General features: G+C 36.1%; 2 protein-coding genes across 8 annotated transcripts in view; both read right to left on the reverse strand.

Annotated features, from left to right (window-relative positions):
- Positions 1-15,889, reverse strand: part of LOC127949407 (NACHT, LRR and PYD domains-containing protein 3) — a 156,056-nt gene that overhangs the window by 12,025 nt on the left and 128,142 nt on the right. The gene's annotated exons all lie outside the window — the stretch shown is intronic.
- LOC127948937 (glutathione hydrolase 1 proenzyme-like) overlaps positions 5,150-15,889 on the reverse strand; it is a 34,792-nt gene continuing 24,052 nt past the window's right edge. The window contains exons 4-13 of the mRNA XM_052545805.1: positions 11,506-11,592; positions 11,139-11,331; positions 10,816-10,976; positions 10,560-10,709; positions 10,131-10,267; positions 9,576-9,775; positions 6,313-6,431; positions 6,050-6,165; positions 5,718-5,825; positions 5,150-5,625 (exon numbers count right to left, since the gene is read on the reverse strand). Of these exons, the coding sequence (XP_052401765.1) occupies positions 5,467-5,625; positions 5,718-5,825; positions 6,050-6,165; positions 6,313-6,431; positions 9,576-9,775; positions 10,131-10,267; positions 10,560-10,709; positions 10,816-10,976; positions 11,139-11,331; positions 11,506-11,592 (1,430 nt within the window). The 3' untranslated portion in view covers positions 5,150-5,466. The remainder of the gene's footprint in view (positions 5,626-5,717; positions 5,826-6,049; positions 6,166-6,312; positions 6,432-9,575; positions 9,776-10,130; positions 10,268-10,559; positions 10,710-10,815; positions 10,977-11,138; positions 11,332-11,505; positions 11,593-15,889) is intronic.

Consider the following 15,889-nt stretch of genomic DNA (forward strand, 5'->3'; position numbering starts at 1 on the left):
TTTACCCAAACTATTTCAAAATAATTATTTTGCTCATAGTGTCTGTTAAAAATATCAAACAAAACTTATTTACTGATCTCAAATACTTATTATGTGTTGACTTTCTCATTACCAACAAAGAGCTGATAATACCTGAGCTCATTTAATTTTGTCTTTCTTCACCACAAAAGCAGCGTTTTAAAATACACTGTTACAACAGCAAGTGACAAGCTAACACAAGAAGTATCTGGACCAAGATCACAACTAAACCAAACCACAATGGTGACTTCAAATGAATCAAATATCAAAATTTAAACCTCTGTTAATTCTCAATAAGAACTTCTCTAGATGTCTGACAGAAATAAAGTAACAGAACCTTGTAAGGAGGATCTATGAACGTCTATATCAGACGTACAGAAGACATAAAAACATAAAAAAAAGACGTCATAAAAACATTCTGTCTCCTCAGTGGACGTCTTTTCAACGTCTGCAAAGACATAAAAAGACGTTCACTTGACGTAACTTTGCCCGGCAGATTAGGTTGATGTTAAAATACGCAATATAGTAATTTTCACGTAATAGTTCCTTTAAAAACAAACAAAAATGTTAAATACATGTGACTTCATGCCACAAGACTGCTAACGTATTAAAATATAATTAACACTGGGTTTATTTAACAGCATTATGTACCATGTGTTGAGTTCGGTCTAAAATGTGTGTGTGTGTGTGTGTGTGTGTGTGTGTGTGTTTGTGTGTGAGTTCACTGCTCTGTGTGTGTGTGTGTGTGTGTGTGTGCACTTTGGATGGGTTAAATGTAGAGCATGAATTCTGAGTATGGGTCACCATACTTGGCTGAATGTCATGTCACTATTTTTCACTTTAAAATTGTGTATGCTTATAATAGGCCTTGTGTTCAGTGAACAAAATATATTGTTCTGATATTTTTTAGGTTAACATGACTAGTTATGTTGTGACAACTTGTGATATTAAGTTATTTTAAGTTGGGTGGACTTTAGTCCCCGTTTGTTAAGTTTACTCAAAAAAGCGCTTGCGATAAGTTGCCTTATTTTTTTACGTTGACAGAACTATTTATTTATGTTTTTTTTTTTTTTTTTAACAGTGCACAAATACATAAATAGAACGAACATACAAATAAAACTATTTCAAACAGGGCCTACTGTACAACCTGAACCGGGGCCCCGCTAACCCCAGCTACGGCCCTGAATATAAGTATGTTGTTTTGTGCCATATAAGTATGAGGTTAGTGTTAGAAAATTTAGATATTTCTTGTTGTGTAAGAAATTATTATTTAGGGAGGGAAATTTAAGTTTAAAAATAATGTTTTATAACTTTAAATAAGATCTAGAAGTAATATTGAGAGAAGAGAAACCAGCAATTAGGAAAGTAGATGAAAACTGCTGAGTGATAAATGTAAATATTAATAAACATCAACATGCTGTTTGCCTCTTTTAACCTTATTTTAAAGAAATATTTGATATATGTTTTATATGATTAAGTTATGATATGTCCTGTATGAAAATGCAGGATGTGTGGAGATGTGGATGTATGGAGATAATATTAACTCCATAATCACCGGGAAGAAGGAGACGGGAACCGGCGCACAATCAAAACATTTTAATAATTCAAAAATAAACACAAAACAGCGCACCAGCCCCTCGCGGACGACTGGTGCGCGCAAATAAAAACCAAAACATAAAATAATGTCCCAGGCCTGGTCCTCTCTCGTCCTTCACTATAGTAGCTCCAGTTTTATATCCTTCCATCTCCTACGTGGGACTCGATACCGGCGGTGGGGCGCAGGTGCAGCTCATCTCTAATCACTACACCTGGCCTCACTCCTCGTTCCCACGCCTCTCGGCCCCGCCCCACTCGCCACAGTGTGCTAGTTGATAATGTATGAAGTTCCACAGACCTTATAATGTGTATTGGATGGCGTCCCAATATATATATATATATATATATATATATATAGTTTATATTTTAAAGTTTGTAAAAAACACTTTTTTTACAAAGTAGATGTTTCAGTGGATGATGCTGTTCTTGTTTTCTCATATTGTAAACATTTTTTTGTGTTTTATTAGATAAGTAATTTATTAGAGGAGTTTATTTATTAGATAAGTCAGAACAGTTTGAGGAAAGGACATATCTGTGCATTAGACACAGGAATGTCACACATCTTTATAGATATCTTCAAATGTAAGAATGGGTCAATGTAATGACTGCTTATCAAAGCTATTTTGTGTTCAGAACTGAAAGAGAAACCAAAGACACGATGGAAGATCACATATCAGGACAGATAGGCATCATTTCAACAAACCTGAAGCTCAGTGTTTTGCACGCGATTTCCTCACATGGCCATACATTTCCATACAGTGACCTGCTGAGTGAAGTTTTTACAGTCAAAAATCTGATAGCATGCAAATATGTAATTTATTAATCAAATGTTGGATGAATGATGGGTGTTTGCATTGGTGTTGCTTGATGGAAATGGATGATTATGCAAATAAAAACATGAGCTGCTGGACAAATTTAACCTCCATAATTTCCCTCATGTCACGTTCTTGCTCCTGTCTCTCCTCTGGCTGAAATAATTCAATGGTGGGCTTAATTAGAATCTTGTCTGAAATGTTGTTTTATATTATTATTATTTTTTTTTAATAGAAATTATTAGATTGTGGACTTTCTTTGAATGATACAGGTTTTCATCTTGATCTTGCACAGCAAAAAAATCTGAGTGAAATTAACTCTGCTGGGAGTACATGTGAGACCACACTTAAGAGTGTGAAAGTGTTAAAATAGGAGTGTTAAATTAACACTGAAGCTGAGTTAAAGTTAATGAGAAAATTAAGTGAGTAATTGAGGGATGATTGGCCATTATTGACGAGACCTGATGTTAACATGCAGAATCAACAAAGACGAAAATCACTATTTTAATGGTGTCACCATTATAGTGGTCAGTGTTTGGTTTAGTTGGGATCTTGACCCATAAAATGTTAGTCAAATTTTAATTGGCTGTTATAACTGAGTTATAAATCTGATGGACAAGCAAATACTATTTTTACGCCTGAATTACTGAGTTAAAGTTACATTGTTGATTATTAAAGCCCTATGATTATTCAACAATATATTTTCAGCATTTTAAATATGAGGAATTTCTTAAAAGTTGTTTGCTCAAAAATCTTTCAAAAGAGTCTTTCAGTTAGACATGCAAACATCAAGAATCAACCTGTGAATCTCAACAATGCTGAAAATCCAAAAAGCATGTTGCAGTGCATTCTGGGTGCCACCTATCCATGGCTCCCATGATGCATTGTGGCATGAATAAATTATCTGAATTGTTTCAGTAATTTCCTTCATTCTTACTATTCTATTTTTGTTTTTTTATGTTACTTTTATTAGTTTGTTTTCTAATTGAGTTGTTCTGTTTTTCTGAATATGCTGTTTGTCACCGTTGTTGAGATTCCTACACTAATTTTTGATGTATGTGTGTGCCTAAAACTAGCTTTTTTTTATTATCAGAACAACTTTCAAGAAATCATTTTAATTAGCAGTTACTGTACAATCACAGGGCTGTTATAATCAATGAAGTCAATCAAATCGGTTTAGTCTTTAATTGAGTTTGGTGATTGAGGTCAAATGCCCATGTTTTGATTTTTTTCTTGTCTGTTTGTTACAATTAAATTATAACAAAATCTGGCTTTAAAAATGTAAAGCTCAAGAGCCCACCTAAACCAAACACTGACCACTATAATGGTGACATAAACAAAGTGATTTTCATCTTTGTTGATTCTGCATGTTAACATCAGGTCTCGTCAATAATGGCCAATTATCCCTCAATTACTCACTTAATTTTCTCATTAACTTTAACTCTGCTTCAGTGTTAATTTAACACTCCTATTTTAACACTTTCACACTCTTGAGTGTGGTCTCACGTGTATTCCCAGCAGAGTTAATTTCACTCAGATTTTTTTGCTGTGTGTGCTACAGAGACGATCGTCTTCATACAGCTGAACTGTTTGTGATTTTTAATAGTCTCTAATGGTAAACTGCTTTATGAATGTTTCTAATATTAAACATTTTTATATCAGTTATCATTTCATGAGAGACTCATTTTGCACAGAACAATAAGATTCCTTCCAGATCTAAATACAGGCCACTGTGTTACTTTCTGTTTCAGGAAACATCACAACATCACTTTTTGCCATGACTGTATGTGTGTACATCAGTGTCATTTGTGTGGTCTACAATCAGAACAAGTTATATTTTCAGTCTCTTTAACTTTTGGTGTATTTGTTAAAATCTTTTAGCTTAATGAGGAATTAGTGACAGATGCTCACATTATAACAATAGCAGTTTTTATTTGCAATTTTCTTTGTACCTTTAAGTACTTATATTTATACTTAGTGCAAATAGTGGAAAATATCTGCACCTCAGTATTGTAGTACATTATAAAACATTTATGCAATAATAACATATAGAGTGTAAAGTATCATATGTATTAAAACAATAAAGCTATCCCTACCCCTACCTCATAAACACCTTTGAGTAAATTCATTTTAGTTTTTCTTTTCAGAATATTTCTTTCATTTTTCAATCACTAGATTGTTCTTAATTTAATTTGATTGACATGAATGTATGAGTTTTTGTGTTTACATATTAAGACTACATTCCAACAGAGCTGTGGAAAAACAGCAACCAAAGGCTTATTAATAGAAAAGTGTGTAGTTTTGTGTTCTCCTGGTCCTCCTGCGTTTCTGCTGGTGCTCAAACTGGGTGTGAGATTCACAAAAGAGTGTGTACATGACACTAAGTGACAGATGAGCGCTAATTTATTCCTAAAATCAGTGGGAAATGATAGCTGATTAACAAGAGTGTAGATGCACCTAACTCTGATAATAAGCCTAAAACAGATATTTCCTGAAATGTTATATCTCTATTCTGATTGGCTGATTGGAATGTTGTTCCAGGATTAACAAGGATGTTGTTCCAGGTTTAACAAGGATGTTGTTCCAGGATTAACAAGGATGTTGTTCCAGGTTTAACAAGGATGTTGTTTCAAGATCAACAAGGATGTTGATCCTTGAACATGTTGTGCTTGGTAAAATCACGCTTACCCTCTATTGTCCTTCAGTTAAATAAAGACAAAACATAAGTCACTGCAGTTTTATTTGGTTCAAACAAACAATACATTACATAGATCAAAGTATTTTGTCATTATATCCACTAATGTCCTTTTGTAAATAGTTGTCCAAAAATGTCTTTGTATGTGATTTATATGTATGTTATCTCAGCTGTCTTTTTTCTTTTGGTCTTCTATAACTTTTACATATTGTATTCCCTGTTAAGTTTATGCACGCTTCCTTATCTTTTTCAAGCCTTATAGCACAGTGTGTTTTCTAGCCACTAGGACAATTGGATAGTTGTTGGATATTGATAGGGACACATCCCTAGCATCTCTACTAAATTTTACAGTATTGGTTCTTGGTATCCGGCAGGATAGCCACCTTTCCTGTAGTCAGATTCAGCACAGATTTTGTCCCCCTCTTGAACCACTGCCTGGACCACTGATACTTCAGCTTCATGAAATATAGTATGATTCTTCAGCCTCAAGCCATCAGTGACCCTCTGCATTCATAAACAACACAGAGAGAAAATGATAATAACTATTCTGACATTGTAAATCTGTCTCAGAGTATACAAGTGTAAAATAATCCTACCACATCAAAGCGGTCTTCTACATTTGTTGCAGTTTCCGTAATCTGAACTCTGGGCTCTTCAACAGCTTTCTGCAGGTCATAGCCAAAGAACAGATAATTCAGGATCACCTGAGATAAGAGACACAGGAGAGGGGAAAGGGGTTGTTAGATAGAAGTCAAATTCACAAACAAAATTGTTTATTTATTAAAACACCCCTTTAGCTGCTTGTTGAGAATTTGAGAATAATAATTCAAGAACAATCAAATGTCAATGTACTGATGGTGAGTAGTTCATGTTCTGTGATGTTGAGTAAGGCTTAAAATGTTCAACTCACTACTGTATTTTTTCCTACCTGAGCAACTGATGTGGTGATATTTGTCCCACCTTCACCTCCGACCACCATTTTGACCTGTCCACTGTGTTTGTCCAAAATGATTGTGGGACACATTGATGAAAGTGGCCTTTTACCTTTGTCAAAACAAATTGTATTTTACATGTGAAAATTTATATTTATATTTAGCAGTTTTGCTTGTACTTAATGTAACTCAAACACGGAAGTTTTTTTATTATTATTATTATTATTATTTTATTATAATTATATATATTTTTTCTTACCTGGTGTAATTCGGTTGTTCTTGTTACATGCATTTTCATTTTGCTTGGGTTTACAGAAATCATTCATTTGGTCATTAAAGATAATACCTGTTGAGTCTGACCTCACCTTAGAGCCAAAACTGTGAAAACACAAAAGCACACACAAAGATTCACACAACAAGATTGAAAAGAAGAGCGTATTAACAGAGCTTTATAAAAAAAATTGACACTAAAAAGTACATTAACATTTCGTTTTTAAGTAAAAATAATGTAGCTGTTCCAGGTAAAGTGTATTTTCTTTCTGAATATTACAGTTATTTACTTTGCAAAAAAAGGTATTCTGTTTCTCAAAGTTCGTGTAATGCATTATGAATTTATTTCAGAACCACATGAAGAATTACACAGACTGAAACCTGCCTGATTGTGTAGAGATTATGCTTAAAATAAGAAAATAAACACATATCTCCTGGCTCCTGGTGTTTGTTTTTGCTTTAGATTTTACCAGTTAATTAGCAAGTTTATCCAAAGGTGTCAAGTGGTGTCAAAATAGGTCATGATGGCGTGATAATAGAGGTGAAGAAGATACTAAATGGCTACGTTCACACTGCAGGGCTTAATGCTCAATTCAGATTTTTTAAAAAGATGTGATTTTTTTGCAAGGCCGTTCACATTTCCAATTAAATGCGAACTTTTGTGATCTCCTGTGTGAACGTGAAATGACTCAGAAGTGACCCGCATGCGCAGAAGAGTACTCAACGATGAACAATGTCACTCGTTGTTTGCGGAAGTAGCTAATGTTAAACATGGATGTCAACAACAGTGTAGTCAACAGTGGAGCTCTTTTTGCAATATTAAAGTTATTTTCCCAACGGAGCCAGCACAATTACAATCTTCTCGTTTTAAGAAGAAAATTAAAAAGGAGGAGGAGAGCAAGGTTTTTGGCCATGGCGTTTTGTGGAGCAGTGTTAGCAACATCGGTACAGAGAAACGTGTTGGTGCAGAGTCGCAGCCAGGAGTGGTGGGTTACTGATGTGAGTGGCTCTTCTCATTCCCGCCTACTTCAACGCAGAATTATGACGTTTGTAGCGTATCAATGACGTATGGGTCGGATACATGTGGCCTGGCTGTTCAGACGGAGGTCGCATTTCGAAAGATCGGATACGTATCGGATTCAGGACCACATACCCAAGTGGCCTGGGTCACATTTGAAGAGATCGGATCTGTGTCGTTCAGACTGTCATGAAAAGATCAGATACAGGTCGCATAGCTGCAAAAAAAATGGAATTGGGTAGTTTCAGCCTGCAGTGTGAACGTAGCCAATGTTAAGACATCAGTTGAAGTGCGAGTCTTTTAATCAAAACAAATCCTTCATGAGTCGTTACAAGACCCTTTAAACAAATTAATCTTAATAAATAAATAAAGGGCTAAATAAACCTTTTGGGTAAATATTGTTAGCATTGTTTAATGTAAATATTGCTGAACACTAGGAAGTTTAAAGCAACTTGATTTTGTAAGTGATTGTTCTTGTTAAAGGGGTCATATGATGTTGTTAATAAGAACACTATTTTGTGTATTTGGTGTAATGAAAACAACAACAACAACAACAACAACATTATTTTCCACATACTGTACAAAGGAAAGTCGTGGCCTAGTGGTTAGAGAGTTTGACTCCTAACCCTAGGGTTGTGGGTTCGAGTCTTGGGCCGGCAATGCCAATGCACCGAATCCCCAACTGCATCCTGGGCATGGCAGCATAAATGATGAACACTGCTCCAGGTGTGTGTGTGTGTGTGTGCACTTTGGATGGGATAAATGCAGAGCCTTCTGAAACGCATACATTTTTAAACAGCTCATCGGTCTGAAAAGCAAGGTGTGCTCTGATTGGCCAGCAGTCCAATGAGTTGTGATAGTCTAACACCTCAAGCGTGTGATGGAAATGTTATGCCCCTCTCTATACTGTGATGTGTGGACGTAATTACTGATTATAATGACTTATACTGTGTTTTTATGTGTTGCATCGCATCAAGTGAACAAAACCATGTCTGCATTTGTGATTGGAGAAATTACAAACAACAAGCACTACTCTACACTGCTCAATACTCACGTTTGAATCATCAGTCGCAAATACTTTACACATACTTACTTACAGACTGTGACTGTGAGTCAGAAAAAGATGGCAGTCCTCCATAAAATGTGTTGCACGCATCTTGAACCATTCTGGAACAATGTTGTAAATACAACTTAACCACTGATTTCTTATCATGTGCTCTTTTGGAAGACCAAAGTATTTTTGCTTTCTCAAACTAAACTGCGTCACACACGGCTACAACCACATGTGATGATCCAGGGCTGGACTCTGCTACATCATGGTGAAAGCCGATCCGATCACAGCGGAAAGTTGATGTATTTACTTAACGACCAGCACAGATCAGCTCCAGATATTACAAAGCGGATATCGTTCTCTTTTAGAAGGCCAAACAAAGTAGTTTCACTTTCACAACCAAACACACAGTGTTTATATGACATGGCAGCAGGAGCTACAACGAGAATAAAAGGTACACTGCCTTCTTTGCATGAACATTTTGCCGATGTTATGAAAATCTTCCACATAGTGACATAGAGATATGGGGGGCATGTTAGAACGAACATTTCAGGGCAGCGTGGACAAGTATTAACTTGAACGAGACATTTTGGGGGTGTGGTTTTACTTTGATAAAGAATATCTCTTTGGATTTGAGACTTTACTTTGCAACTTCTTAGATCTTCTTTATTCACCAAGAGCTTGTAACACTCCAAAGATAAAAGAAAACTTGAAATCACATCATATGACCCCTTTAAAATCTTTCCCTCCTCTGTCAGAGGTTGCTTTTTGAAATAAGAACAAGAAAACTACATGAACGAGAGAAATACGACTCTTTAGAATGTACTTCATGCAGTAATCTCACCATGTGAGCGTTTCAATGGTTAAAAAAGTACTTTAAATAAACAGGTTTCATTCTATGCATTCTCATTTCACAAGTAATTTAATTTTAGATGAATCCCAGATAAAAATGCTCAAGGACAAGTCTTGTCTGTCTTCAGTGTAACAAGAGGCTCACTGGTCGATTAAAGGCTACAAGAACCTGTCCCACTGGCTCTGATAATATCAAAAATGTTGGAAGAGAACTAGTCTGACAAATTAGCAGTTAGCTAAATTATTATGAGTATTACCTTACTTTTGAAATAATGCAACTACCACTATTAAGAAACTCTGATCTCTCTCTATGTCTTTAAATTTCTCTTACTAGTCATTGATACTGCTGGTGACGGCCACAGCACTCCCATCTTCTCCTATGATGGCCAGGTGAGACGTGCCACGATCGTCATCTGGATAATTCTCTTCATTGTCATCGTATATCACTTGTTTAATGTCATCTTTAATCTTAATCCTGATTCCGTTCGCAATGCTTTCTGAGGTCATGTTTTTGACAAGCTGTAAAACACTCTGTGACAAAATTCATAAACATGGAACAGCAGTGCAGGAGCATTATCAGTAAATAAAGATTAATTTTCTATCTGCTTCTCACACAAAGCCATTGTATGGATTCAACACTTGGAATACACAGCACCGGACAAATTTATATCTATCATTTCTATGGTATAGTAAGTTATATATTTGGCTTTGTATGCCTGAACTTGACAGAGTAGTGTAGATAAAATAGGAAACAATGAGGTCAGCAGAGGACCTGGAGTCTGGATCCAAGCTGGGATTGCGCTGTATATCAAAACACTGTCCACACAGCTATTGCTTTTGCTAATATTTTAAGGCCTAAATAATCCATAAATAGAGTTGAACTCACCTCTTTAATGCTTTCATCTCTTGGGTCTCCTAGCTTACTTTTTTTCTCATCAGCAAAGCGAAACGCCTCTATTATACGATGATAGGTCAAAGTCTTATTCCTTACAGGGGACACACTGCTGCTTGACAAGTTGTAACCTGAGATTAAATGATTATTTATTTGAGATGAACCATAATGATTATTTTTCATAATAATTTTCACTCTCAGCTCTGCTCAAAAATGTTTTATAACCATATTGTATTCCTTGTTGTTTTCCAAGTAGCCTGTATAAATGTGATCATAATTTTACATACACTTTGCATAATCTGCAAAATGTTAATAATTAAAATAATAATGGCTGAATTTGCACACTTGAGTCATGTATGGAAGAGATGGGGAGCACAACAGTTAAATTCCGCTTGACTAGCAGCCCTGTAGATATTCACTGACCTTTGAGTATGTTGAGTATCAGAGCGAGCACAGGTCCACCGAATGGAGCATCAGGAGCATGAAACATGTAATTCCCCACAGTGAAGTTTAATGCATGCTCATTTAGCACTGGCTTGTAATTCATTAAGTCCTCACGTGTTATAATCCCTCCTGTGTTATGAGATACAAGGATTCAGACAGATTTGTTTATGCTTTGATAAAATTACATCACTAGACCCATATATACGAGAAGGGTCACATTTTAGCATTAAATAACCTGCAGCCTTGATTTCATCCACTATACTCGGAGTCAATGACCCATTGTAAAAGGCACTAATTCCGTAGTTTGCTATCTTCTCATAGGTGTAAGCTAGTTTGGGAAATGATATGTAATCATTTTCCTTCAAGATGATGGTTTTTGATTTGCAAAACACTTCACTGGAAAAAAGAGAGATGAGAACAGAAGCAAGATGATGTTATATAAACAGTGACCGTGTAGCAGTATTAATAATAATAATAATGATAATAATAATAATGAAATATAATAATAATAATAATAATAAATCCTACTTCACTACTTAAGAAATCACTTATTCTTACCACAATGATGTACTATTCAGGATATCTTTCTCATTCTTTTTAATGGCTTTGGCCAAGGCCTTTCCAATCTTAAATCCATTGCGTGCCAGCTTTATACTGGGCTGAAACAGCTCGCTCCAATTCAGTCTCCCATACCTTTCATGTGCTAGCTTATAACCATGCAGTTCTCCTGGTACAGCTATAAACAATCCTGCTATTCATTACAAAACAGAGAGGAGTGATCTAGTCATTCAGTGGTTAAAATAGCAAAAAACAAAAGAGAAATTCACTTTGCTGTTTTAATGGCAACATGTGCTTACTGAATCTTTTCAGTGTTGTAAAATCATAATGGTCAAAGTTTGGAAAATGCTCATCATTAGTGGTTTACCTGGTTTTATCTCTGTCCCATTGCCAAACATGTTCTCTGATGCATTGTTTGGAGCAGTTTCTCTGGCATTAATCGTCTCCACCGTTCCTGAGAGTGAAAACATGAACTTTTAATTTTCATTCAGCAGTGAAGTGTTGGAGGTTTAATGGTCATAGCCATCACTGTGGTTCCTGGATTAAAATTCCTGTCAAAGGATCACAGTTCTAATGTGGATCTGAACTATAACCTCCCCCAAATCAGAGGGAAATAAAAGGTTGACAAAGTAGTTCTGTAGTATGGAGCCAAAAGAGTCTCAATAAAGATAAATGCACACACTACATTCACATATGCACACACAGGATTCATAAATACACACACAGGATACACAAATGTGCACAAAATTTACAAATGCACACACAAAATCTAAAAAACACAGAAGATTCACAAATGCATACAAAATTTAGAAATACACACAATTCTGAAATGCAAACAACATTTACAAATGCACTCAAGATTCACAAATGCACAGAACAAGATTCAGAAATGTATTTCTGATGCACACACATATGTATCTTGATTTACAAACTGCTTGCGGTCTGTGAACTTCACTGCATTTGTGTGTGAATTTTGTGACTCCCCTGACTTGGCTTGACACACAAATGTTTTTTTTTTTTTTTTTTTTAAAAACAGGGAATGATCAGCAACCAATCAGATATCTCCCTTCTTTTAGCCAACCACAAGAACGCACTTCACGTGGGGGATTGTTTACTTATAAGCCAATCACATGAACGCATTCACAGAGCCGATATGCCTGGGCATATTATAGGGAATGTGAAGGTACGTCACGCAGTGTTGCATTATGGGACGTGGGCGCCATGTTTAGAGGCACGATCTCTGTTTACGTTTTCGCCAACCATTGCTATGACATTTAATTGTGGGTGTGTTCGGCTAAAACGAGGTAAAATTGAAGAACGGAAGAAATGGAGAATTTGAAAGAAAAAGAGTAGGGACCCTATCGGGAGAAACTAAATGCCACTGCCAAAAAAAACAAAAAAAAACGTTATTTAGACAAACTGTCCGAGATAAACAAGATAGATCCATATGATTTAGCAGCCCAAGACTGGATTACGGATCCAGACGCACTACCTCCGATCACATATATGGATATCGTCAATTACCTCGTTTTAGGATTGAGTGCGTACACTTTGCAGGAGTTTAAGAGCTATAAATCCCTTCAAGCCCATGAACAGTTTTGCAGCGGCTGGGTACAAGAACTCCTCATTCACAGGCCGCCTAACTGCAAGAGCACAGTCGTACTGGCAAAGGTAAGATGGCACTTCTTCTTCTGTCTGAGTTTTATGGCAGTTGGCAAACCAGCTAAAATAAATATGCTATTTACTGACAATGTTTTAATACCTAAGTATCTTAATGATTCTGTAAAATTGATTCTTTCTCTGTTGTTTTTTTGTGCAATGAATCAACACGTTCATAAGAAGGCACTTGTGTTTTTGGCCAAGTTATTAAAACAAACAAAATGCTAAATATTCAGCTGAAGTTATGTTATTTTAAAGAGTCATAAGCAGTGGGCTTGAGCAGTTGCATTTAAAAAATATTGGTTATAATTGTCAAAATTGTCTAAAAACCCAGTTTTATTTTGCTTGTGGTGGGCAGATTTATTTTTGTAACACGTGGTTATGTTGATTAGAAATGAATACATAATGTACAATCAATAATTTACATTACATTATTTTTACATTGAAATACATAATTTACATTTACAAATTAGTTTGACAGTGTAAGCATAAAAGCAAGATAATTTAAGTGGTTCTGCTTTTATTAATCACAAATTAACTACATTTCATTTGTATTAATCAGATAATAAATGTATCTGTCATTGATTAACATTTCTGTCTTTATGTACAGGTGATGCACTCCCAGCGCCTTAGTGAAGTTCCTCTGAAGGCTTGGGTTATTATCAACACCAATGGTGAAGTTTCCTCAGCCCACTGTACGTGTATGCCTTGAGTCGCAGAGACATGCTCCCATGTTGACGAATGTCAGTACCCAAACAGTTACCTGGAACCACTGACTTCTGTATTTTTTTTTTTTCCTGCTATGGAAGTCAGTGGTTCCAGGTAACTGTTTGGGTACTGACATTCTTCAAAATATCTTCCTTTGTGTTCAGCAGAAGAAAGAAATTCATACAGGTTTGAAACAACTTGAGGGTGAATAAATGATGACAGAATTTTCATTTTAAAGTGAACTATCCCTTTAAAGGGTCTCTGTGGATACAATCAGTACAGAAACAGATACTTCACTTAATGTATTTATGAAGCAGTTAAATAAAAACTTGAGTCAGAAACATTTTAAAAAGGCATGTAAAAATATGTACAGAATATCAAAGCAAATTGTTCATTGAAAAAATAAATAATTTTTGATTCATGCAATGTGGCCTGTCTTTATCATCTGCTAACATAAACCACAAATTCAACATCATTCATCAGCTATCCTACAAATCATCAAGGAATATACAATACACAACACCTCTTGCTTTGTACAACTTTTAACAAACGTTTTTACAAACCAGTTGATTTAGCAATCACTGCACAACACTTGACATGTTTGTAAGAGCACAGCAGACTCTTCTTGTTCTTTCTCCTCTCCTGGCCTCTTGCTAATTACCTGATGTGTGAGATATTTTCTTAACTGACGTGCAAACCTCTCTTTGTTCATCCCTTTCACTTCATTGTGGCCCAGAAGCAAAGATGGTGCCCAGTCAGGATGAGTATCCAGCATTTCAAATGCTGGTTGTCCTGTAAATACAGCAATTTTGTAGGTTATAGATAATTATGGACATCTTAATATACTTTCAACACACATACACACACACACACACACTAATACACACACTATATATATATATATATATATATATATATATATATATATATATATATATATATATATATATAATCAACTTCTTAGATATTGTGATTGTTGTTGCAAATGGAACATTATCTGTTGATAGCCACAAATTATGCATTGCTCTGGAAGTCAACACACACCGACGTTTAAGACAATAAGAACAAAATGAAAATATTGTATTTAGGTCAAAGTTAGAGACCACAGAACTCACCTGACTGAAAATGGAGCGAACACACTCTCGCTGATGCAGGGATGTTTTGGAAAGTAAAAAAAAATTTCTCCTGATTGCGGCAACCCAGGCGATCCGGCATCTTTTCGTCAGCTCCTCCACCTGCTTCCCTTGTTGTTTTTTCCAGGAAGGAAAGCTGAAAAAACGTATTCCGTTGTTCAGTTTCCACCCTGAACGATCGTGTGACCTGCTATGGCAGTTTTTGATCGAGCAGTACTGGCCAACCATATCGACGTTTATTAAAATCTCGACAGAAAATCCAAACACAGCCTCCAACACACGAATTCAAATACAGCGGTATAGGGCACGATCCTGCAAATATGGCGGAGGACCCATAATGCAACACGGCGTGACGTCACCTTCACATTCCCTATAGCCTACTTATTTATGAAATAGTATGAAGATACAGATGTTTAGATTACAATTCAGGTTTAGTTTTTATTATTTTTTACAAAATATAAATTAAAAAATGTCTCAATAGCCCAGACTGTGACTGCAGAAAAAGTTAACCATGGATTCATAAATTTGAAATATTTTAATGAAAGTCAAAAAAAAAAAATATTTCACCTTTTTGAATATTTAAATATATCTAAATATTATTTTGGATGCAATATAGAAATCACTTTAATTATAATATTCGGTCCCTATATGAAGAGAGAGTCGGTGGTCCGCTGCGTGAGGAAAGTGAGTCGTTCGCTGAGGAAAGTGAATCGTTCGCTCAACTTCGCTGCGTGAGGAAAGTGGGTCGTTCGCTGAGGAAAGGGAGTCGCTCGCGGCATGAGCAAAGTGACTCGTGAGGAAAGTGAATCGTTTGATGAGGAAAGTGAGTTGTTCGCTGCGAGAGGAAAGTGAATCTCCGGCTGCAGAAAGTGAGTCTCCTGCTGCGCAAAGTGGGTCGCCGGCTATGGTCGCCGGCTGCGTGAGGAAAGTGGGTCGTTCGCTGAGGAAAGTGAATCGTTCGCTGTATGAGGAAAGCGAATCGTTCGCTGTGTGAGGAAAGTGAGTCGTTCGCTGCGTGAGGAAAGTGAGTTGTTTGCTGAGGAAAGTGAGTCGTTCGCTGATTGGCTTATAAGTAAACAATCCCCACGTGGGGTTTATTCTTGTGATTGGCTAAAACAAGGGAGATATCTGATTGGTTGCAGGTCACTCCCTGTTTAAATAAAGGCATTTGTGTGTTGAGCCAAGTCAAGTCTCAAAATTCACACACAAATGCAGTGAAGTTCACAGACCGCAAGCAGTTTGTAAATCAAG

The sequence above is a fragment of the Carassius gibelio genome, chromosome B1 (assembly GCF_023724105.1).
Source record: "Carassius gibelio isolate Cgi1373 ecotype wild population from Czech Republic chromosome B1, carGib1.2-hapl.c, whole genome shotgun sequence".
Lineage (NCBI taxonomy): Eukaryota > Metazoa > Chordata > Actinopteri > Cypriniformes > Cyprinidae > Carassius > Carassius gibelio.